Raw genomic sequence first — 26,690 nt, 5'->3', positions numbered from 1 at the left:
CCCAAAAGACTCCACCCCCAAACTACTAGAACTCATACAGCAATTCAACAACGTGGCAGGAAACAAAGTCAATGTGCAGAAATCAGTAGCTTTCTTATACACTAACGATGAAAATACAGAAAGGGAAATTAGAGAATTGATTCCATTTACTATAGCACCAAGAACCATAAGATACCTAACCAAAGAGGTAAAGGATCTGTACTCGAGGAACTACAGAACACTCATGAAAGAAATTGAAGAAGACACAAAAAGATGGAAGACCATTCCATGCTCTTGGATCGGAAGAATAAACATTGTTAAAATGTCTATACTGCCTAGAGCAATATATACTTTTAATGCCATTCCGATCAAAATTCCACCGGTATTCTTCAAAGAGCTGGAGCAAATAATCCTAAAATTTGTATGGAATCAGAAGAGACCCCGAATCGCTAAGGAAATGTTGAAAAACAAAAATAAAGATAGAAAAATATTTTATTTGAGAGAATGAGTGAGAGAGAGAACACAAGCAGAGGGAACAGCAGAGACAGAGAGAGAAACAGGCTCCCCACAACACAGGAAGCCTGATGTGGGGTTCAATCCCAGGATCCCAGGATCAGGATGTGAGCCAAAGGCAGATGCTTAACCAGCCAAGCTACCCAGGCGCTCCTCCTGTCATTTTCTGTCAATTTGCTCTATATTTCTATGACATTCCAGTATTATTTTCAACCTCTCTTAACTGAAAACTTCTCTAAACAAATTTTTATTTATTTATTTTTAAAGATTCTATTAATTTGAGAGAGAAAGAGAGAGAGAGAGAGGGAGCATGAGATGCGGGAGGATCAGAGGGAGAAGCAGGCTCCCTGCAGAGCAGGAAGCCTGATATGGGACTGATCCCAGAACTCCAGAATCATGACCTGACTGGAAAGCAGCTGCTGCCTAACCAACTGAACCACCCAGGCGCCCTCTAATCAATTTTTACATTTGCAAATGCTTTCTTGCTCATGATAATTCAGATATATTTTCTCAAATTCTTCTAAAATATAGCCATTACAACACACCAGTGCTTCTAGTCCTTTCTGGTAACTCCTTCAATTTCTTTAGAGAGAATTCTCCAATTTTTTTTTTTTTTAAATCTAGGTTATTTGGACCTTCAGAATGAGAGAGGGGGCAGGGTATCAAATCATACAGCTGTTCTTGAAACAGGAAATTACCACTTGTCCAGTTTTGCTGTAGAATCAAAGAAGAATATACACAATTATCTAGAAAAGCTATTTTTTTTAAAGATTTTATTTATTTATTTGACAGAGAGAGATTACAAGTAGGCAGAGAGGCAGGTGGCGGGGCGGGGGGAAGCAGGCTCCCCGCTGATCAGAGAGTCCGACGTGGGGCTCGATCCCAGGACTCTGAGATCATGACTTGAGCCGAAGGTGGAGGCTTAACCCACTGAGCCACCCAGGTGCCCCTGGAAAAGCTATTAAGCTACTTTTTTTCTACCAATTCATAGTTGTGTGAGGTTGGATTTTCTTTATAATTTCAACCAGAGAAAGAGATGACTAAAGATTAAATTTTTCATTAACTATTGGGACTTCATCAAGATCAAAAGCTTTTGCACAGCCAAGGAAACAGTTAACAAAACCAAAATACAACTGACAGAATGGGAGAAGATATTTGCAAATGACATATCAAATAAAGGGCTAATATCCAAAATCTATAAAGAGCTTATCAAACTCAACACCCAAAGAACAAATAATCCAATCAAGAAATAGGCAGAGGACATGAACAGACATTTCTGCAAAGAAGACATCCAGATGGCCAATAGACACATGAAAACATGCTCCACATCACTCAGCATCAGGGAAATACAAATCAAAACCACAATAAGATACCACCTCACACCAGTTAGAATGGCTAAAATTAACAAGTCAGGAAATGACAGATGCTGGCAAGGATGTGGAGAAAGGGGAACCCTGCTACACTGTTGGTGGGAATGCAAGCTGGTGCTGCCACTCTGGAAAACAGCATGGAGGTTCCTCAAAAAGTTGAAAATAGAGCTACCTTATGACCCAGCAATTGCACTATGGGGTATTTACCCTAAAGATCCGAAGGGGCACGTGCACCTGAACGTTTATAGCAGCAATGTCCACAATAGCCAAACTATGGAAAGAACCTAGATGTCCATCAACAGATGAATGGATAAAGAAACTGTGGTATATATATACAATGGAATACTATGCAGCCATCAAAAGAAATGAAATCTTGCCATTTGTGACAACGTGGATGGAACTAAAGGGTATTATGTTTAGCGAAATAAGTCAATCGGAGAAAGAAAGCTAACATATGATCTCCTTGATATAAGGAAGTGGAGATGCCACGTGGGGGGTTTGGGGGGTAGGAAAAGAATAAATGAAACAAGATGGGATTGGGAGGGAGACAAACCATAAGGGACTCTTAATCTCACAAAACAAACTGAGGGTGGCCGGGGGAAGAGGGGGTAGGGAGGGGGTGTGGGGTTATGGACATTGGGGAGCGTATGTGCTATGGTGAGTGCTGTGAAGTGTGTAAACCTAGCGATTCATAGACTTGTACCCCTGGGGCTAATAATAAATTATATGCTTATTACAAAATTTAAAAAAATTTAAAAAAAGAAATAAAAAAATTAAGTATCCCTCAGCTTAGGTTTCTGCTGTAATTAGCTTCTGGTTTTCATCCTCTGAGTCATATTTTTTCTTTTGTTTCAGAGTGTTTCATTTGGGGAGTATCTTTTCTGTATTGAAAGCTATCTGAAATATGTTTTTATTTTTTTATTTTATTTTATTTTATTTATTTATTTATTTGATAGACAGAGATCACAAGTAGGCAGAGACACAGGCAGAGAGGAGGAAGCAGACCCCCTGTCGAGCAGAGAGCCTGATGTGGGGCTCGATCCCAGGACCCTGAGATCATGACCTGAGCCGAAGGCAGAGGATTAACCCACTGAGCCACCCAGGTGCCCCTGAAATATGTTTTTAAAGTAAGCAGGGTATTAACAATTAAAAATGAAATTAAAAAAAGATTGAATTTTTCGGAGTATAAAGGAGTTCTGAGATTAAAAAAAAAAAAGTTTGGGAACTGCTGCGTTAGAAGAACAGATGGAAAGAGACTGTGGCCATTGTAGCTAGATCTCTAAGGCAGAATGTGCCCTACAGTTATCCAGAAAGAGCAATGGGATTCAGAGCATATGACCAAATAGACCTCATTTTGAGAGGGAAATCAGAATGGTTGGAAGTTCTCAGCTCTTAGTTTCCTCAGCATGAATACAGAAAGTAAATGAGAATCCCCGTGGGTAGGTATAGTTTTAAAAAGAACCAATACTTCGTTAATACTATAATTATCTTTTCCTGCAAACAAACTCCTATTGTTTTCAAAACTACAGATTATTTTAAAAAAAAAGGAAACAATTTATCTGATGATATGCAGAAGATATAGTGATACAAAAAACAACATTGGTGAGATAAGTAATGACTGAAACTGAGAAATGGGGACATGCCATAGTCTAGAGAAGCTTTCCTTAATCTTTTAAAACCCCATGCCCTGTTTTCATAAACATAAAAATCCCACCACCATCTGTCCTCTCAGGAGTTGTCATAGCAATACAATGCTCTCAAGGCAGACTCAATGCACAATGCCAAGTACAGTAGTGCAGAGGCAGTTTTAAAAAGGGCTTTAACAATAGAGTCTAGTTCTTAGATGGATGGTCTGGCTAAATCCAAGAGAAAATTCAGAGTTCACAGAATACAGCTTTGTGCCCAAGCCCAATTATTTTTATAGAGATCATAAAAAATTAGTAGTTGTAAATAACTATTAAATCCAACATCGTTTACTAACTTGAGTGATAATTGTAATAGCTACAAATGAAGGCTACTGTGTTATATGATTTTAGAATGATACTATCTTTGCCTTCATCTTTACAAGAAGCTGAGTAACATATAATGTGTAACATACAAGAAGCCATATAATGTATTAGGTCACAGAGCACGGACCTGAAAGCCAGATACTGCTACACTGACATTTTAAAGAATTAAAAAGTGCTTCACTAGACAAAATTCTTTAGGAAGTCATCTAGTAGATATGGAATGCCCGGCCTAAGAATCAAGACATCTTGAACTAAAGAAGCATCAAGTTACAAATGTCTATAATTAATCCATTCAACAGCAGAATCTCATCTGATCTTCCCAAATTTTACAGTAAAAACAAAACTACTATCCTTTGTTTAATGAATGGATTAACATTTTAAACTTAATTTTTTTGTTTTGACAATGGTAAATCATTATTGAAAGATATTAAAGACATATAGACATTAAATAGTAAGGAACACCATGCTTATGGGTAGGAGGATTCAATATTAAAACTGTATCAGCACTCCAAAAATGTATCTATAAGTTAAATGTACTTCCAACAAAAAAATCCTGAGAAAGTTTCTTTTAATTAAGTCTCTTTATTTTGACAATTAGATACATGGATAAAATTTCTGTTATATAGGATTATATTGTCCATCCTATTTTTTATTAATTATTTTTATTTATTATTTTATTATTATTAATTGATTTATTTTTATTTATTTATTTTAAAAGTTTATTTCCTCTAAACCTTTTTTTCCTCTATAACCTATTTTTGAAAAAGATCTTATTTGTTTGACAAAGAGGAGACAATGCATGCTAAAGAGCGTCAGCAGGGGGAGCAGCAGAGGGAGACAGAGAAGCAAGCTCCCCGCTGAGCAGGGAACCCAAGACAGGCCTTGATCCCAGGACCCTGAGATCATAACCTGAGCTGAAGGCAGATGCTTAACTGACTGAGTCGCCAGTCGCCCCTATAACCTACTTTAAAAAAAAAAAGAAAAGAAAAAGTATTTTATTTATTTATTTATTTGTTTGAGAGAGAGAGAGAATATGAGCCGGGAAGGGAAGAGGAGCAGAGGGAGAGGGAGAGAAGTTCAAGCAGACTCCCCACTAAGTGCAGAGCCTGGAGTAGGGCTCCATTCCAAGACCCTGAGATAAGGACCTGAGCTAAAATCAAGAGTTGGATGTTTAAGCAACTTAGCCACTCAGGTACCTATCTCTACAGCTTATTTCTTAAGACTTTTTTTTTTTTTTAAGATTTTATTTATTTCTTTGACAGAGACAGATCACAAGCAGGCAGAGAGGCAGGCAGAGAGAGGAAGAAGCAGGCTCCCTGCTGAGCAGAGAGCCCGACGTGGGACTCAATCCCAGGACGAAGGCAGGGGCTTTAACCCACTGAGCCACCCAGGAACCCCACAGCTTTTTTTTTTTTTTTAAACAAATGTTTGTACAGAAAAATCAAAAGGATAGTACAGAGTATAGAACCCCTACACCTAGTTTCCCTCTATTATTAACGTCTTATATAATATGGTACATTTCTTATAATTAAGGGACTCATATTGATACATATTATTAAATAACATACATACGTAACTCAAATTTCTATAGTATTTACCTAATATCCTTGTCCCGTTCCAAGATCCCATTTAGGATGCCACACTAAATTTAGCCATCATATCTCTTTAGGCTTTTCATGGCTGTGACAGCTTTTCAGTTTTCCTAGTTTTTGATGGCTTTGACAGTTTTTTTTTTTTTTTTTTTAAAGATTTTATTTATTTATTTGACAGAGAGAGATCACAAGTAGGCAGAGAGGCAGGCAGAGAGAGAGGAGGAAGCAGGCTCCCTGCTGAGCAGAGAGCCCGATGTGGGACTCGATCCCAGGACCCTGAGATCATGACCTGAGCCGAAGGCAGCGGCTTAACCCACTGAGCCACCCAGGCGCCCGGCTTTGACAGTTTTGAGTAGTACTAGTCAGGTATTTCATAGGATGCACTGCTTTTAGAATATGTGTGATGTTTTTCTCACAATAAGATTCAGGTTATAGGTTATTGGGAGGAAGATCATAGAGATAAAGTGCTATTTTCATCAAATCGGATTGAAGGTACACACTGCCAACAAGACTTATGACTGCTTATATTGACCTTAATCATCTGGCTGAAATAGTGTATGTCAGATTTCTCCACTGCAAAGTCACTCTCTTCCCACCTTCCCAGAGGGAAGTCACTATGAGTAGTCCACACCCTCACCTGGTGCAGTTATGCTCCCCCTCCTTGAGGGCAGAGTATCTACATAGTTTATTTGAATTCTGTCTTCGTGATCTGTCTCTTTTCTTCCACTAGTTAACTTATTTAATCAATTATTTATATCAATATAGATTTGTGAATATCTATTTTATACTCTTGGTTATAATCCATTACTACTTTATTCTGTTGGTTGTTTTTTCCAGCTTTTGCCACCAGGAGCTCTTTCAGTTGGTTCCTGTGTAAAGCTGACACACACACACCAATATGAGTTTGTTGCTGTTGTTGTTTTTAGCACGTCCTTACCTTTTGGCACTTTAACATGTTCTGGGTTTACCTTCTATATTTCCTGCCTCAGTGTTAGAACCAGCTGCTCTTCCAAGAAGCCTGGCTCCTTTTATTAGAGAATGATGTGAGAAAGATCACATCAGATCACAAGAGCTGAGTGCAAAGTGTGCTCATAGTACTGGGGCAAGATCCCCTTTTAAAATGTCTTTTTAAAAGGCAGAAGATAGGGCGCCTGGGTGGCTCAGTGGGTTGAGCCACTGCCTTCGGCTCCCGTCATGATCTCAGGGTCCTGGGATCAAGTCCTACATCGGGCTCTCTGCTCAGCAGGGAGCCTGCTTCCTCCTCTCTCTCTCTCTCTGCCTGCCTCTCTGCCTACTTGTGATCTCTCTCTGTCAAATAAATAAATAAAATCTTTAAAAAAAAATAAAAAAATAAAAATAAAAGACAGAAGATATATAGGACATATACAATAAACAAACTCAAAGTTCTTTCTTGGATATAGAAGAGGAACTAATGTACATGAGTAATTTTAAAAAATCCTTTCAATTCAGGAACCTTGTTTTGGCTGGGGCTCACATACAAATATAAAAGCAAAATAACTTCATAATGCAATTCCCGAAACTATTTTTTTTGTAAAGGTTTTATTTACTTATGTGACAGAGAAAGAGAGAGAGAGAGAGAACACACACACACAAACAGGGGGAGCTGCAGATAGAGAGGGAGAAGCGGACTCCCCATAGAGCAGGGAGTCTAGTGGGGGGCTCTATCCCAGAACCCTGGGATCACAACCTGAGCCACCCAGGTACCCCCCGAAACTATTTTTATGACAACCTAAGGGACTTGTAAATAACAAGCAATTTACCTTAAGAAACATGGGGTCAATTATCATTTCTAAGAATAAGATCCAATGGGTATCACAAAAGAGAATTTTTTTTTAAAGATTTTATTTATTTATTTGACAGAGATCACAAGTAGGCAGAGAGGCAGATAGAGAGAGAGAGGGAAGCAGGCTCCCCACTGAGCAGAGAGCCCGATGTGGGACTCGATCCCAGGACCCTGAGATCATGACCTGAGCCGAAGGCAGCGGCTTAATCCACTGAGCCACCCAGGCGCCCTGAGAATTTTTTTTAAAAAAAGGTTAATTTGGAATAAAGGTATAGCTATTCAGTTTCTCAAAGATATACCTGAGTTAAGTGAGGAGTATTCCTTTTTGGAAAAAAAAAAAAATCACCTTAATTAAAAAACAATTGCCTAACAGAGCTTTTTGTGGAAAAACAACAATAACAACATAACAGTTTTGGGAATTGCAAATTGTTTTGGTAATTGAAATTGCTCCTGAATGGGATGCCTGGGTGGCTCAGATGATTAAGTGTATGCCTTCCGCTCAGGTCATGATTGCCAGATCCTAGAATCAAGTCCCACTCCAGGCTCAGAGCTTAGCAGGGAGTCTGTTTATGTCTCACCCTCTGCCTCTCCCTCTGCTTGTGCTATGTCTGTCTGTCTGTCTCTCAAATATTAAATAAAATCTAAAAAAAAAAAAAAAAAGAGAGAGAAAAAGAAAGAAACTATTTCTGAATATTATGCTATGACTCATATTTGATATATGTAATAGATTATGGTGGGCTGAAAGTAAAGGATATTTAATGACTATCCTTGAAGAAAATTAGGCATATATGACTCTAGACTTGGGTGTCCTTAAGTACTTGCTGGGTAACAATTATAAACATTTGAGCCAATCAAACAATTTTAGCAAAATAAAACCAAATTTAAAAAAAGCTTATATCTCTTGACATATCAATTCTGGCATATGTATTAAATCAATGCAAAAACTGGATTTGGTGGAGACCATAATTTATCTAAATAATATGCATAGTTTTCTTAAATACTATCAGTATTTTATTTTATTTATTTATTTTTAAGATTTTATTTATTTATTTATTTGACAGAGAGAGATCACAAGTAGGCAGAGAGGCAGGCAGAGAGAGAGAGAGGAGGAAGCAGGCTCCCTGTCGAGCAGAGAGCCCGATGTGGGACTCGATCCCAGGACCCTGAGATCATGACCCGTGCCGAAGGCAGCGGCTTAACCCACTGAGCCACCCAGGCGCCCCAATACTATCAGTATTTTAAAAGGAAAAGATGGAAAATCGTATTTGTCAATAAGGATTTAAAAATAAATATTTACTACGGGATACAAAATTAATATATAGGAATCTGTTGCATTTCTATACACTAATAATGATATAGCAGAAAGAGAAACTAAGAAAACAATTCCATTTATAATTATACCAAAAAGAATAAAATACTAAGGAATTAACTTAACCAAAGGGGTTAAAGACCTATACCTTGAAAACTATAAAACACTGATGAAAGAAGTTGAAAATGACAAACACAAATGGAAAGACAAACCACGAAAGAATTAATATTGTTAAAATGTTCATACTACCCAAAGCAAAAACATATTCAGCACAATCCCTATCAAAATAATAATAGTGTTTTTCACAAAACTAGAACAAATAATCCTAAAATTTGCATGGAACTACAAAAGACCTTCAAGAGTGCAAACAATCTTGAGAAAGAAGAACAGAGCTGAAGGTATCATAATCCCAGATTTCAAGAAATACTACAAAGCTACAGTAACCAAAACAATATGATACTGGCACAAAAACAGACACACAGATGAATGGAACAAAACAGAGAGCCCAGAAATAAAGTCACACTTATATCGTCAGCTAATCTACAAACAGAGATGGCAAGAATATAAATGGAGGGGCGCCTGGGTGGCTCAGTCGGTTTAAGCATGATCTTACGTCATGATTTCAGGGTTATGAGATCGATTCCTGCGTGGGGCTCTGCTTATTGGGCGTGGAGCCTGCTTAAGATTCATTCTCTGCCTCTGTCCCTCCAAGCCCCCACGAAAGAATATAAATGGGAAAAAGACAGTTTCTTCAATAAATAGTGCTGGGAAAATGGGGCAGCTACATGCAAAAGAATGAAACTGGATAGCTTTCTTACACCATACACAAAAATAAACTCAAAATGGATGAAAGACCTAAATGTGAGACCTGAAACCAGAAAGGTCCTAGAAGAAAAAACAGGCAATAACCTTTTGGATAACGCCCTTAGCAACATTTTTCTAGATATGTCTCCTGAGGCAAGGGAGACAAAACTAAAAACAAACTGGTAGGACTACACCAAAATAAAAAGATTTTGCAAAACAAAGGAAACCACCAACAAAACAAAAAAGTTAACCTAGCATAGAGGAGAAGATATTTGCAAATAAAATGTCTGATAAGGGGTGAATATCTAAAATATATAAAGAACTGTACAACTCAACACCAAATAATAATAATCCAATTAAAAATGGGCAAGGGACTTGAAGAGACATTTTTCCAAAGAAGACATCCAGATGGCCAATAGACACATGAAAAGATGCTCAACATCACCAGTCGTGAGGGAAATGCAAATCAAAACCACAATGAGCTATCACTTTATATCAGTTAGAATGGCTAGTAACAAAAAGACAAATAACAAGTGTTGGAAAGGATGTGGAAAAAAGGGAACTCTCATGCACTGTTGCTGGGAATGTAAATTGATGTGGCCACTGTGGGAAACAATATGGAGGTTACTAAAAAAATACAACTATAAATACCATATGATCCAATTATTCTATTTACTGGGCCAAAGAAAACAAAAACACTAATTAAAAAAGACATAGGCACCCCTGTTTATTACAGCATTATTTATAATAGCTGAGATGTAGAAGCAACCAAGTATCTATTGATAGATGAATGGAGGAAGAAGAGTAGTCTTACACACATGTATCTAACGGAATATTATACTCAGTCATAAAAAAGAATTTGCAACAACAAAGACCGACCTAGAGGTTATTATGTTAAGTAAAAGAAGTCAGAGAAAAACAAACACCATAAGATTTCACTTCTATGTGGAATCTGAAAAACAAGCACAGAAACAAAAAAGCAACAACAGACTCATAAATACAGAGGACAAACTGGTGGTTACCAGAGGCGAAGTGGGGGGGGGTATGGGCCAAATGAATGAAGGGGAATGGGAGGTACAGAATTCCATTTAACAGAGTGAATAAGTCACAAGGATGAAAGGCACAGCATAGGGAATATAGGCAATGGTACTGAAATAGCATTTATAGTGACAGGTGGTAGCTACACTTGCAGTGAGCATAGCATCATGTTGTCAATTCACTATACTGTCTACCTGAAACTAATGTAATACTCTACCAACTACACCTCAATAAATGTAAATAAATAAAAATTTTTAAAAAATTATGTTATGTTTGGTTAGGGTCCCAAAGTCATTTATTTCAACAAAGGTGTTTTTCGCTGTACTCTAATTTTATTCATATTTTCCTGAACTAGGAATGTAATTTGATTATGACTAAAAATAACTAAGAAAACAAATATTTACCACACTAGGATTTGGATGAACTCTTAGCACATATTTCTTCTCTAATATTAGAGAGTAACAAGTGTTGGTGTGAAGCAAGACAGAAATCCATTCTGTGCGGTAGCCAATGGATACACCTAGATATGATCTGAGCTATAAAAGGTAGAATCATAAAAAGCCTGGATGTCCTAAAAGGAAAGGGCTGCGCCCCAGTCAAGTCGGTATTAGAACCATAGCCATGAGTTGAAAGTCAGAGTTCAAGGAATTCATAAAGCAGATAAAGAACCAGGAATACTGAAGAAACATGCCATCAACAGGATGGCAGAGTTTTTGTCTTAAGGCTCAACATTTGACTTTGTGTTCCAAGTGTCAAGTGCATAACTGTCTCATCTTGTTTTCCTGGGTTTTGCAGGCACTGCCTCTTACCTGACACCCCCACCTTCTTTTGCCCTTTTCACAGGTTTTTCTCTCACCTGGGTGAGATCTGGAGTCTCTGAAATGGTGTAGCAAAATGGTTCAAGTTATTCTTGCTAAGCAGTTTTTTACCAGGCTTCCTAGCCTAGTTTCAGAATCTATTTTCATTAAGTACTAGACATGACCTCAGTCTCAGAAAGAATCTAGTATCTCCAAATCAACATTATGCAAACAGTACACCACTGAACTCCCAAAAGGAAGAAGAAGACTATACTTTGCTGCCCCAGCAGGAGAGAGGAAGTTTTCTTCTCCCCTGGTAACAGCCCAGACAATGAGAGACTGTCCCAATTAAGCCAATGAGAAGCCATTACACTTCCAACTCTTAGTTTACTCCAGCAGACTTTTTACTTACAAGAGTACTCCTAACTCTTCCCTGTCCTCTATAAAAGAGTGTTCCTCTCCTTTGTTTTCTGGACTTGCCTATGGTTTTGCTGTAGCTTTCATATCCCAAACTGCAATTTTCTGCTATTCCTAAATAAACCCATTTTTTGCTCATTAAAAAAATTGACAATTTTATTTTTATAGTTAATTGTAGAGTCTGTTTTATTATAAATCATTCCACAATTTTCTAAAATGCATTTTAAAACAATTTGTGATACTGTATGATTCCATTTATGTGAAATTATACAATAAGCAAAAACTAATCTAAGTGGACAAAGTCAGAAAAAGAGCCATAAAACAGGAATTAAGGGTCAGGAACTATAAAGCAGACAAGGAAATAAGAAGAGAAGTCAAAGCAAGAAGCCATTTTAGTTTAGGTTAGATTTTGTTTAGGTGGGCCAAGTTGCTATTCTGGCCAGTGGCTCCTTTTCAGTTGTTAGGCTCACTTGTTTTCATTGCACATTATTCTAAAAGTGCAAGCTAATGCCCAAAATACAAAACAGAGCATTTTATTTATATAAAAACTTAATATTATCAATGGTCTGTTTCTGTACTTTACGGCAGAAAATCTCAAGGGAAAAAGAGCAGCCTAATTTTTAATAGCTTTTTGGAGAAACAGTTTTCAAAAGTTAAGCCTGGTTGGAAAGTCTTTTATAAAGAGCATGTGCAAACCTAAAGGGAAGAAAAGAATCCTCTTATTAACTCTAGTATGTATGTATGTATGCTTGAAATTAATATACTATGGCCAGAAAAGCAATGGATGGTTGTCTAGTCTTTCTAGATAGTAAAACATTCATAAGGATTTTTTTAAATAAGTAAGTGTGATTCTGATGCATGAATGGGCACGGAGACTATTGGCATAACATAGAAAACCTAGAAATGAAAGCAAAGAAAATATGATACTGGTGGCATCTCAAATCAGTGGAAGAAAGACTTAAATAAATAGCTTTATGACTTTATAAGTACTATTTAAATGAATAGTGGTAACTGTGTCAAAAAGAAACAACTGGATCCATAGTTCATACATAAATTAGGATAAATTCCAAATGTATTAGAGGGTTATATGCAGATAAATAAACAAATAAAACCATACAAGTACTATCTGGGAGTAGGGGGAAAACCTGACTACGACTCAAAATCTAGAAATAATGAAAGGAAACACTGATAAAGTTGACACAAAATTAAAAAAAAAAACTTTTCAGGATAAAAAACAGCAAAGAAAGGGGGCCTGGGTGGCTTAGTCCATCTGTCTTTGCATCTGTCTTTGGCTCAGGTCATAGTTTTGGGGTCCTGGGATCAAGCCCTGCGTCGGTTTCCCTGCTCAGAGGAGAGTCTGCTTCTCCCTTCCCCTGCTCGTGCTCTCTCTCTCTCTCTGCCCTTCTCAAATAAATAAACGAAATCTTAAAAACAAAACCAAAAAAGGTTAAAATACAAATGAGCAACTGGGAAACAAAATTATAATTTATAACATAAATGTTGGCCTTATATGCCTAACATATTTTTAAACTTCTAAATAATAAATAAAAATACCAATAATCCAGTAGAAAAATGGGCAAAGATAAGAACAATTCACAAAAAAAGTAAGTATAAATAGTCCATAAGCATATGAACAGATGCTCAACCTCCTGGGTAATAAAAGAAATGAAAATTTAAAACTACACCATTTCCCTATCAAGTTAACAAAAATCCAAAACTTTGGCAAATAACAGCAACAAAAGTTTGGCAACATAATTTTTTGGAAGTGTGGGAGAACAGGGCCTTGGTGAGAATGCAAATATTATGACTTTTTGGAGGAGAATGGGATAATATCTAGCAATATCACATGGAATTGACTCTTCAAGATTATTCATTATAATTTTATTTGTAATGACAAAAGATTGGAAACAACCCAAATGTCCATCTATCAACAAATGAATACATAAGGTGTTTCAGCCAACAATGGGCTTCTATGTAGGTACCCCCCCCCACAAATTAATATGGAAGAAGTTCCAGGGCATTTATTTAAATTAAAATACAAAAACAAGGAAGAAAAAGCATGAAGCACAATGTTTTCTGTAATAAATTAATGTTTTTCTGTTTGTTTTTTAACAAATATAAATGCCTACAAAAGTTTTATTAAACAATGAGTATAGGTAGGATGAAACCATTTACCCGTTTCCTTGAGCCAATTCAGGTCAATTCAGGTTCAGGTTTATCCTACTGTCATGGTTTAACTCTCAAAAATGTTTTAGTTTGGACAATAAGTTATATGGTCACATTATGTATAGAAGGAACAAAGTGGAAGTGACAGAGATGACTGCTTTACCACTGTTACATACATTTGTCTTTCTAATTATGTAAATATTTTACATAATCAACACACAAATCACAAGGGAAATAAACAATCCCTAAAAATTGAAAACTAACATAAATAAACCTAATTTTAAATCAAGTCGGTCACATAACCACTCGCAGAAAATACTCCAGCTGATTTCGGAAGACAGTATTTGGGCTTTATATCTTCAATACGTGTTCAAGGACAAAGGACAATCTTAACTGCCACTTAATAATCTCATTAATGTATTATAAATAAAGCATATAAGTAATATTAATATTATTAGAAAACAATAATTTCAGTATGAAAGAGTTACAGATGTAAAATCAAAAGGAATAAAGACCTGTCATCTTAAATTTGAATTGGCAATATTACTACAAACTCAAAAAGATTTTCCCTTATAACTATTTATTAGCTCTGCCCACTAAAAAGGGTTATAAGAAAGCTGGTAGCAGCAACAAGTAGTCCTAATGGCACGGCTGTGGTCTCTGCCCACCATTTTCTTCTGTTGGGAATCAAAGTCCCTTGGGGAAATGGAATTAACATATGTAAGATATATAAGATGAGCTTCGGACAGTCTCTAAAGCTAAGAAAGAACATGTCAAAAAGATGTCAAAAAGCATGTCAAAAGGACTCAAGCACCAAGTTGAGGAAGCTCCTACTGACCAAAGATGAAACAATTTGAGCAAAAAGAATAATGGCAGCAACTGATTAAAACACTAAACGTATCTAAAAAACCATGAGGTTACAATGTTACTTAAAATACCGGCGCCCGAGGGCTCAGGTCATGATCTCAGGGTCCTGGGATTGAGTCCCGCATCGGGCTCTCTGCTCAGCAGGGAGCCTGCTTCCCTCTCTCTCTCTCTCTGCCTGCCTCTCTGTCTACTTGTGATCTCTCTCTGCCAAATAAATAAATAAAATCTTTAAAAAAAAAGAAAAAAAAATACCATCACCCTCATCCACACCCAACCTACCAAAAAGCAAAGCAAAAATGTATTAAACACTACTGGAATTTGCTAGGGCATGAAGTCAATACTCTGAAACTGAACAAAGAGATTACTTATCTAACTTTTTGTTTACATATCCTTTATTTCAGGGTAGCCAAAGGGCTCTAGTAGGTGTAAGAAAGTTCTTCTATACAGAATAATTCTAGCTAATAAATGCAGAAGGAAAGATAACTGTAGATCATTATTTAATGAAATTGATAATGGCAAAGGTCATCAATGAAGGGTGAAACTACCAGGTGAAAGACTGACGGAAAAGTTAGTACAAAAGGATCAGACTTTCACCATTTGAACCCAGCAATCAACTTTAACACCACTAAAAAACCAGACATTGTAAGTGCATAATGTATATACCCATCTCCCAAAAACTGAATCTAAATTTGATCGATTTTAAGATCTAATCTCCAATGCATAGGAAATAGAGAGGACAAAGTAACAAGTTAAATATGGGAAGCAATCAGCCAGAGCCAGAAAGCAATCTATTTTCCAACCAATTCACTAGTTTCTTCAACAAGTCTACAGAACCTTAAAGGTGGTGAGGGAAGGAAGAATTGTTTTAGAATAAAAGAAACATAAGAAACCTAATCTAAATACAGTAAGTGGACTGTGAGACCTTGATTTGATTAAAACAGCTATAAACAACATTTAGTTAATTAGGGCAATCTGACTATGGACTAGATATTAAATGTTAAGGAAGTACTGCTACGTATTTTAGGTGTAGTCATAACATTGTATGTGTAAGAAAATTTACTTTCTCTCTTTTTTAAGATGTGTAACTAAAGGACTTTGGAGATGTACTGAAATTACTTTATAATACCCAACAAAAGAAAGTGGCAGAGGGGTTGTGCAGATTCACAGACAGATGATTGAATGGATGAAAGAGGTATGGCTGCTGAAGCTGGGGAGTAGGTACCCAGAAGTTCATTGTACTCTCTTTGGTACATTCAAAAAAAGTGTACAAGTTCATTGTACTCTCTTTGTGTACATTCAAGAAAAATGTACTTGTTTACATTCAAATACACAAAGAGAGTACAAAGAGTACTTTGTACTCTCTTTGTGTACTTCAAGAAAAGTAAAAACAAAGCAAACACTGAAATAAAACCAAAAAAGGTGTAGGTAGGGATCCAGGATCCAAAAACTACAGGATTTGAGTAATATGTTTAACAGCAAGTATAAAAATGAGCTACCTTAAGAGAAAATCAGAAAAGAGAAACGAATTCTCTTATGCAAGTTTGCTGGAGGAGAGCCTGCTAGACAAGTATGAGCTAAAAGTCCACCAAATGAGACCGGAAGGGAAGGCTAATTTAGGTCCTCTCAGAGACCTGTGCCCCTCCCATGAAAAGTATGGTCAGTGTTTCAATTTAGAAGGGAGGAGCAGCCACAGATTTACAGAGGACATTACAAGAACCTAGTGTGGAAGAGAATGGTTTACAAGAAAAAGAATACTGCTCTCCAGAAAGAACTGGAACATGGAAATTTTATCCTAGAGAGCAGAAGGATTAACTGAATTTTAAATGAGAGGTAGTTACATTATGAACTCCCTCAAAGTTTAAAACTAGTGATTAAATCCTCAGAGGTAGATAATATATATATTTTTAAATGGAAACTAGCCTAGAAGCACACCAGTTGCTTCTAGAATTGTAGAGATATGACCATAGATAAGTGGTTCTTTCTCAACAGAACTATGTAAGTCTTTTCCTAGAAGAAGAGGTCAATGGGGTTGGGTTAGTTTGTGGAGCACGTGACTCTCGATCTCCAGGTTGTGAGTTCAAGCCCCCCCGTTGGAGTGGAGGTCACTTAAAAAAAAAAATCTTAAAAAAAAAAAACTGTTTGAGCACCTGGATGGCTCAATCATTAAGTGTCTGCCTTTGGGTCAGGTCATGATCCCAGGTTTCTGGGATGGAGCCCCACGTTGGGCTCCCTGCTCAGCGGGGAGCCTATTTCTCCTTCTCCCTCTGACTGCTGATTCCTCTGCTTGTGCTCTCTCTCTCTCTCTCTCTCTCTCTCTGTTAAATAAATAAATAAATAAAATTAAAAAAAAAAAAAAAACAGTATGCTCCCCAAAAAGGACAAGCAGGGAAGGGCTCTTAGAAATTAAAAATGAAAGCCAGAATTTTAAACTCTAATACCAAGTCTAGAAGATTAAGAAAGCTTTCAGGAAGCATACTCCAATATAAAAAGACCTAATAGTATTATTCATTTAATAAACTAGTGTTTATACATCATATATCAAACTAATATGCAACACTAATTTATTCAATGGATTGCTAAAGTAATTACTGATTTAACTAGAAGTAGTGATAACTATATTGGGAAGATAAGAGATAAAGCTAAGTCATTATCTGCCATAAAAAAAGTCAATGAATAGTTCCTAAAATCAAAGAATCAAGAGAACAGTATAGGGATATTATTCAAAATTAGGGAAGTAAGACCATACCAAAGACCTGGAAGTTGTTGTCTGTGACACAGGATCAAAGGGTTGGGAACAAGCATGCCAGGGGCTTGTTTTAGTACAACATGCATGAACTTCACGTATATACATATATCCCGCTTTGATAAACATAGTAGTTAATTATAAAAGATCAAAATGACACCATTCTGTCCCTAAGGAGTTTATAGTCTATTGAAAGAAACGTTAAAAACAAGTATAGTAGCATGCAGCACATGACCTAACAGAAGCAGATAATCTGAATAACGTAGAGGATCCTATCTCAGTCAAAAAAGATGTTTGGGAGACAAGGGGACATTTGAACTGTGGTTTTAGGGGCGCCTGGGTGGCTCAGTGGGTTGAACCGCTGCCTTCGGCTCAGGTCATGATCTCAGGGTCCTGGGATCGAGTCCCGCGTCGGGCTCTCTGCTCAGCGGGGAACCTGCTTCCTTTTCTCTCTCTGCCTGCCTCTCTGCCTACTTGTGATGTCTCTCTGTCAAATAAATAAATAAATAAAATCTTTAAAAAAAAAAAAGTATGAACTGTGGTTTTAGGGGATGAAAAAGGGTTAACTGGTTGGAGAGAGGATGATGAGTGTTTCTCCAATCAGCAGTCTACACATGTAAATTTTCTTTGGGAAACACAAGTGATTCCATGAACCCACTTTTGCACACCTTGGTTTTTTTTTTTAAAAAAAGATTTATTTATTTATTTTAGAGAGACTGAGAGAGAGAGAAAGTGTGCAAGTGCAGAGAGGGGCAAAGGGAGAGGGAGACAGAATCTCAAACAGACTCCCCACTGAGAGCAGAGCCCAGAGGGGGCCTTGATCCCATCATTCTGAGATCATGACCCCAGCAGAAAGATTTGAATGCCCAGCCAACCAAGCCACGCAGGTGTGCTCCACTTTTTATTTAATACATCTTGGACGCTATTCCTCAGGAAGCACTTAAAAATAACTTTTAGTTTCTCAAAAAAAAAAAAAAAAAAAAGCTTTTAATTTTTCAAGCATCTCTTAGTTAAGTCTTTTTTTTTTTTTTTTTTAAGTGGCAGGGTGGGGCAGAAGGAGAGGGACAGAGAGAATCCCAAGCAGGCCCCAGCTCAGCATGAAGCCCAATAAGGGCTCAATCTCACCACCCAACGACTGAGACCCAAGAAAAATCAAGAGCTGGGAGCTTAAATGATAGAGCTACCAAGGCAACCCATAGTGAAATCTTATATAAAAGGAAGATAATCTATTTTTAATATATGAAGTAGTTATCTCTATTTGGAACTATAACATAAGCTTCTTATTAAAAGTTCAACAGTATGAAATGTTAAAAATGAAAAGTAAAAAATTTCCATTGTTCCTCAAGAATAAGATCTTTGAATTTCCTTCCAGAGCTTTTCAATAAAAATAAAACTGCATATCTATGTAAATATCATTCAATCCAAGCAAATACAATAATGTTCTATATACCTACTACATCTATACTGACACTAGTCTATACACATAAAATATACTTACATTCTTTAAAGTCCCTTAAAGTCAAAGATTCTGTGATAAACATGAACTTTCCTGCATGTCAACTTACCAACACAATCACAGCACTCATCCCAAAGGGTCCCAAGGCACAACATACACTCTTTGCAGCAGGAACAATTTCCTTCTCCAGGTCGGCACTGGCAGAGCTCCTGGAAATAAGACAAATGTTCAAACTTAAAATTTCAAACACCTATGTTTAAAATTGTTAGTTTTTTTACAGCAAAACCCCCATATTTGCATTTATAGTAATCTATTCTTCACACAGGTTTTTTTTTTTTTAAGATCATTAACTGTTTGTAGGAACATAAATATCTACAACATCAAGCAGATTTATATTTTCTTTTGGATGTACTCAGTTATCTATTTCGGATGCTTTTACCTTATTTTGAAACACAAAAAACATTTAACTTTATAATCTGTAACTTTACCTCCTAAACTACCTTGAAAAATAGTTCAGTACAAGCACAAAACCTGCTTTTCAGCTATTAAATTCATTGTCCAAATTAAATGAAGAGCCAGCTTGTAGTGGGAGCTGTGGTTTCTCAATATGAGGAATGTGAATAAATGCATCTTGCCAAAACTGCTATTTTTATTGACCTACAACATATTAAAGCAATGTGCTTGGTGTGGTAGACTATTTAAAAGAAGAGAGCAATTATAGCCTCTCTGTGTCCACCCACCCTCTTTGCAATGTAACTTTGCAGCTCTTCTGATCAAGGGACAGTGCCTATTTTCAGCCTGGCTTTAATCAGCAGAATTGGGGGGGAAGTGACATCATGTCAATTCTGAGTCTGGGTCTCCACAGCATTGGGTCTCCACAGCACTGAGTGCTCTCCCTCCTCTTCCGCTCAGAACTTCTCCCAGCTGCCATGTGTAAGCCTGGGAGAAGGCCACATGGGCAAGTTGGCCCACTTGAAGCCATCCTATCTCATCTAGCCTCCAACCAACCAGCAGCTGACAAGAGACACAGAATGAGCCTAGAAAAACCATACAGTCAATAGAGGCCCAGACTGCCAACCTACAGAAATAAGAGCTTAAAAAAAAAAAAAGGTTATTGTTTTAAGCCACTAAACTTTGCTTCCTAAATGAGGCTTTAGGGTAATTCCTTTAGTCCCTTCCACCAGACAGCTACTCCTCAACAAAGCCAACTTAAGGAGAAACTCTGTAGACACCATCACTTACTCAGCTGTCCATGGGTTATGAGATACCATACACATTTTTAAAAACTTAAACACAGTACATAATATTTATCACTATTAAGTTTATCTTATTACATTTCTAGACTACTGGAGTCATTCCATCACTCTAGTATGACATGATTTTTTGCATCACTGATACTTAATTTCTTGTTTCTACTTCTCCAAAAGTCCCTTAGCTATTTCACAGCATTTTTGAGAATCAACAGTTGTGCTATTTTCTAACTAACTCATGAGTTTCATGTCAGCGTATACCTGTATCCTGATGATATATGCAAGCAGAAATATTTTAGTACTTTGGAACTCTGTCTAGTCAGGCTGAATTCATGTACTGTAGAACTTAAGTAACTTTGCTAGGTCTCTTAGAAAGAGAGGGACTAGAGGGGCAGGGACCTACTGAGAAGTACAGATGCTTCATCATAAAACTGGTGATGCTTAATTCAGACAAGCTCAAATTTACTTGGAAACCTAGAAAATCAGAGTTGCCAAAGATATACTTTGTGACTTGTTTCCCCATAAAAATCTGTCCTATCTTTGGAATGAGAGAACATTTTTTAGTATGTTTTTTTTAAATACCATCAGAGTTAAGGATATTGATACTTACTGTTTTTTAGTTTTAAGGCTGCCACTTAGTCACAAGAAATAAAGCTTCTTTTAAATTTTAATTTACATTATACATAGAAAATAACCTTTTACTCTCTTAGTTGCTTGTATTTACATGATCTATTTAGCTCAGGAGAAGCAAATTAGAAAGTAACAAACTTATTCAAAGAATATATTTCTCCTTTTTCTCTCTATGGAAGCTTCCAAATAATAGCTTATTAAGTGAATGACTGCATATCATATTAAATAATTTGAAAATGAATGTCGGGACGTCTGGGTGGCTCAGTTGGTTAAGCGGCTGCCTTCAGCTCAGGTCATGATCCCAGGGTCCTGGGATCGAGTCCCACATCAGGCTCCTTGCTCAGCAGGGAGCCTGCTTCTCCCTCTGCCTCTGCCTGCCTCTCTGTCTGCCTGTGCTCGCTTGTGCTCTCTCCCTCTATCTCTGGCAAATAAATAAATAAAATCTTTAAAGAAAATGAATGTCAATGTAATGGCTTCTAGTCTGAGTCATTAAAGCATTCATTATGTCTTTTTACTGTCAGGGATCTGCAACGTGTTTTAAATCGGAATGAAAGGGTGGTGATATCTTAGGATTACTGAGAACTAATGGAAGGTTAAAACTAAGACTACTTAACAGTTGCTTCAACTTGCCTGGATTATGTAGCCCTCAAGATTAAATCTATTTCACACCCTCTTAATAGACGCCTGTACTTTTACATGTCAGTACAATGGAATAATGTACCCTAGTAATATGCTTAATGATTTATAATTTACTGATAGGACATAAAGGAGAAGCTATAGGAAACCAAGATATGAGGGAAATAACTTGAAGATGAGCTTTATTATTACACTATTAAAATAATAAAAATCCAGGCGAAGACTTTCTTGGTAAAAATTACTATGAAAACTGGTTGAATGCCAAAGTAACAATATGCCAACTAATATTTTTCTTTCTTTCCATCTTCCTACAGAAAAGACTGAAAAATCTTTGTCCTAATAAAATAAACCTAATCACATATATTAAGACATTTACAGAGTAAATAAGCCTAAAAATACATCAAATCTCTATTCTTCATAGGTAATGTGAGCATTCTTTCCAGGAGATGGAAAAATAAGGAAAATGAGATCCTCAAATCAACTTTTTAGGCAGGATTTGTACCTTTTCAATTTTCAGACACATAACTTCTCATTTTCCAGGGAAAAATTCCAGGCAAATTTAATATATGGAGTTTAGGATCTCAAAAACCTCAATGCAGATCAAGAGAGCAAAATACATGGGAAGCGTCTGCTTTATGACTATTGTTAAGAAAAAAATAGAAAGCAGTGAATTTCCATGTGTAAATAATGATGAATAATAACCCTGTGTGGCTCACCAAGTAATTCATCCTTTTCTGCTCACTTTACATGTCTCCCAAAATCACATTATTGAATGTTTGGTGATAAACATCTTTGGAAATGTACACTATAATTTTCTTGACAGCAAGAAAACAATGGTTAGGATGAATGTTTCTAAATATAAAAAGTACTTCTAACGTCCTTTGAACCTAAGGATTGGAAATACAAAAGAAGAAAAAACCCAACTCAGTTTGTAACTCTGTAATGTATCAAGAATCACAGAAAAACATTAAGAGCTACCTCATTTAAATTAAGCAGAGGACTGCCTGCGGCTCACTCATTTAAGCCTCCAACTCCTGCTTCTGGCTCAGATCATGATCTTAGGGTGGTAAGATGGAGCCCCGCATCAGGCTCTGCGCTCAGCAGGGGGTCTACTTCTCTCTCCCTCTCTCTCTCTCTTTCTGCCCTTCCCCCAGCTTCCATGCACATACCACCTCTCTCTCTAATAAATACATAAATCTTAAAAAAATAAATAAAGCAGTCTTCTTCACTTGAAGAGAAACCTTTAACAGTTTTAGTTACAAAGACATAAATGAATCTTCAGTAACCAGAAAGGCTTTCCTTTTTTTTTTTTTTTTAAAGATTTTATTTATTTATTTGACAGAGAGAAATCACAAGTAGACGGAGAGGCAGGCAGAGAGAGAGAGAGGGAAGCAGGCTCCCTGCTGAGCAGAGAGCCCGACGCGGGACTCGATCCCAGGACCCTGAGATCATGACCTGAGCCGAAGGCAGCGGCTTAACCCACTGAGCCACCCAGGCGCCCCTTTAGCTTTCTTTCTTTCTTTCTTTCTTTTTTAAAGATTTTATTTATTTATTTGACAGAGAGAAATCACAAGTAGATGGAGAGGCCAGAAAGGCTTTCCTAAAGAGGTTACAGTCGAGGTAACAGGCATACCTTAAAAAAAAAAATTTAAGTATTTTTAAAATTATGAAATACTGAAAAACATATGCTAGAGTAGAAGGAAAAACACCCCCAAATCCACCCCCTTTGGTAAATTCCTACACATTTCTAACAAAATCTTGACTGTATACTTTCCTGAACTAAAAAAATAAGCATTTCCCTATTGTAAGAATCTGTCAACATAATTTTTTAACTGCGTAATAGTGTATTCTATGTACCAAATTCAGAAATAGACCTTGAATCCTGATCCTTTCCACATCTTGTTCAATTTTTTTTTTAATTTAAAATTGTGTTCTTTAAACAGCCGCCACAGGGGTGCGCTGGCGCTGCTCTACCCCCTGCAGCACCTCTAGCACCACGGGGCAGCGGCAGCTGGGGAGGCTGGTGTTACAGCACTAGGGAAGCTGCAGGGGGGCCTGGCCTTGGCTTGTCAGACCCTGATACTTTGGATGACCCCACATGGAGGTCGAGGTGTTGCTGTAGAAAATGCTTCCAGGGCACAGAAAGATGCAGACACAGATGAACGTGGTTGGGCTCCCCAATTCCTGAGTGTCCCGCTTTCTTATTCTTTGTCAAAAACTTGATCATTATTTTTCTCTACCTAAGTAGAAAATATGGTTGACTTGAGATGTGGAATTTTTCTGTTTGGACTGGCTATTTATATATTTTCCTAACCTTACATGACCAAACTTGAGTACTGCTAAGTTGGATGGAACATGTGATCACAGCCTAACGCAAAGTTCACAGAAGTCTAAAATAAAGACTGATTCAATACTTCCACTTGTTTACTGCTATTACCTCCCCTAAAGTTCCTAAGTAGGTTTTATATAACACTAAAAGGCACTGTGCTAAGCATTTTACATGCATTATCTTGACTCTCATAAAGACCCTTTCAAGGCAGTTATTACCCTCATTTTTCAAATAGGATTATAAAATTTGTACATCATTCAGTAAGGGGCTGAGATCTGACCCCAGTTTTGGTTAGATATTCTTGTTTTTCAAACATTAGAATGAGAAATATAAAGCTTATTTCTTATTAATTTAGCATCTCAATAATTACAGTTATTACTTTCTTAGAGAGATGAACCCATAATTAAACCTAAACAATCCTCTAAGTCGTTCAGTCAAAGGCATTATTATATCTTTCACTCTCTACCTGAATACAATTAGAAGTGCTACTGCCCAAGTTTAATCATTGTTTGTAAAGGTAAAATAAGTATCACTGGCTAAGAGTTGCAAAACCAGTGAGTTGGAATTTAATACTTAATTCTTTCGTTGCTTCAGCCAGTTAATGACCACATCATCTGCCTCTCAAGTCTCAGAGAAAGTGTTGATGTTGCTCCTGAGACAGTTGAGAAGGCTGAGAAGTAGTAGGTTAGTGATTTGTCTGAGTTCCTGCAACCGGAGCTCTGACATCAGGTCTTCTGACTCAAAGCTGTTCCACCAGCACTGCTCTTGCATGCTAGTCAGAGTAACAGGGAATAAGACATCTGTTCTCTGAGTGAAGTACTATGCAAGGTGTTTGTAAAGTAATGACATTGTTCAATAAACTTATGATGGAAAAAATAAACACGTTATACTAAAGGAGAAACAGAAATTTTTATATCTGGGTTTTCCTAATATGGACCAGCATGAATATTCAGAATTTGGCAAGCTGCTTTAACAGCTTCTATGAAATGAAAATCTGGAAGGATGAAAATTTTTAGGGAGAATCTAATAATTTAAAACATTATTACATTTATATTAGAAAAATCTTGAATATCTCAGAGAATTTCAAATCTCTGAATGCCCAAAGACAGAGATTTTACATAATTATTCAATCAAGAGTCCATCGTATCTATTGTCTATACAACTAAGTTTTGGTGAGATCTTAATCCTCTGCAAAATAAATTGAGGGGAAAGGGTGGGAGTCTTCTAACTTTAAGAGTTAAAATTTGTTGGGACACCTGGGTGGCTCAGTTGCCTGACTGAGCTCAGTCAGCATCTGACTCTTGATTTTGGCTCAGGTCATGATCTCAGGGTTATAAAAGGGAGTCTATGATGGGCTCTGTGCTGGATGTGGAACATGCTTAAGATTCTCTCTTCTGGGATGCCTGGGTGGCTCAGTAAGTTAAGCATCTACCTTCAGCTCAGGTCATGATCTCAGGACTGGGATCGAGTCCTGCATCAGACTCCTTGCTCAGCAGGGAGCCTGCTTCTCCCTCCCCCTGCTTGTGCTCTCTCTCTCTGACTAATAAATACAAACTTATTTAAAAAAAAAAAATCCTCCCTTAGCCCCTTCCCCTCTCCTGCACTCTCTCTTTAAAAAACAAAACAAAACAAAACAAAACGTTGGGCACCTGGGTGGCTCAGTGGGTTAAAGCCTCTGCCTTCGGCTCAGGTCATGATCCCAGGGTCCTGGGATCGAGCCCCACATCGGGCTCTCTGCCCAACAGGGAGCCTGCTTCCTTTCTCCTCTCTCTGCCTGCCTCTTGGCCTATTTGTGATCTCTGACTGTCAAGTAAATAAATAAAATATTTTTTTTAAAAAGTTAAAATTTATTTTATAAATTCCAAATTTCCAGGCCAGCAATGGAAGACTAATAACTTAAGGAAAATCTTATTTATATTTCAATGTTTGGGTACTGATAAATATTTCCATTCTCTAACCATTGCCAAGATCTAGAAATTTGTTAGTTAAAACCGGGAAACATCACTGAAAGGAACATGATAGTCTAGTAGACAGGAAATGACTTGGGTTTACAGGATCTAGATTCTGTCCTAGCCCATAAACTACAGTGTGTCACAGTGGTTCTCCATGTTTCAGTCATAAAAAGGGGATGGTACTGCTGGATTTTCCCTTACAGGCTTTGGTATACAAGTGAAGCAATAGCTATCAAGGAGCTTTGGTGACACAGCAGTACTGCTCCTAGGTATTTACTCAAGAGATATGAAAACATATGCCCACACAAAGACCTATAAGTGAAAGTAAATACCAACTTTATTCATAATCACCAAAAACCCAATGTCCATCCACTAGTGAATGAATAAGCAAATGTTGTACATCCACACAATGAAATACTACTCAACAATAACCTGATACATCCAAGGGATTAATCTCAGAAGCATTATACAAAATGAAAGAAGCCAGGCAGACACACATGCCTCAAACAGCACAATTCTGCTCAAAAGACATTCTGAAAAAGGCAAAACCGTAAGGAAAAAAACCAAATCAGTGGTTGACAAGTGCTGAGTCTGGGAAGGGGGCTAGTTTTTACTATAAAGAGACAGAAGAGGGCTGTTAAGGGACACTGTTCCCTGTCTTGACTGTGGTAGTGGTTACACAGAAGAATATGTTTGTCCAAAACCATAGAAAGTGAACTGTATTGTATGTGAGTCATACCGCAATGTATCTGGCCCAAAAGTGCTCTGGGAGATAAGAGAATACTTAATTTCACCTTTGAAAGATGAGTATGGTACACTGTGGCCCATAAATTTATTATTTTGATAAACCTGAATTCAAAATATATACAAGCCAGTACTGAAGAAAGCAATGAAGAAGACAGTTCTTCTAACTCTGAAAATGTATTTCTCTATTTTACTTTGACGCTAAAGCTAAATTTCTCTAAACTAACATAATTTTCTTTTTACAAAGAAACCTAAAACAATACTAGTGAAAAATGCAGAACACAA

General features: G+C 37.1%; 1 protein-coding gene across 4 annotated transcripts in view; it reads right to left on the bottom strand.

Moving 5' to 3' along the window:
* TWSG1 (twisted gastrulation BMP signaling modulator 1) overlaps nucleotides 1–26,690 on the bottom strand; it is a 68,038-nt gene that overhangs the window by 12,824 nt on the left and 28,524 nt on the right. For all 4 annotated transcript variants that reach the window (XM_044243401.1, XM_044243404.1, XM_044243403.1 and 1 more), the window contains exon 3: nucleotides 18,974–19,073. In XM_044243401.1, coding sequence (XP_044099336.1) covers nucleotides 18,974–19,073 — 100 coding nt within the window. The remainder of the gene's footprint in view (nucleotides 1–18,973; nucleotides 19,074–26,690) is intronic.

This window comes from Neovison vison, chromosome 3 (genome assembly GCF_020171115.1).
Source record: "Neovison vison isolate M4711 chromosome 3, ASM_NN_V1, whole genome shotgun sequence".
Classification (NCBI taxonomy): Eukaryota; Metazoa; Chordata; class Mammalia; order Carnivora; family Mustelidae; genus Neogale; species Neogale vison.
Note: the sequence above shows the minus strand (reverse complement) of the source record. Positions and strands in the feature narration are given on the sequence as shown.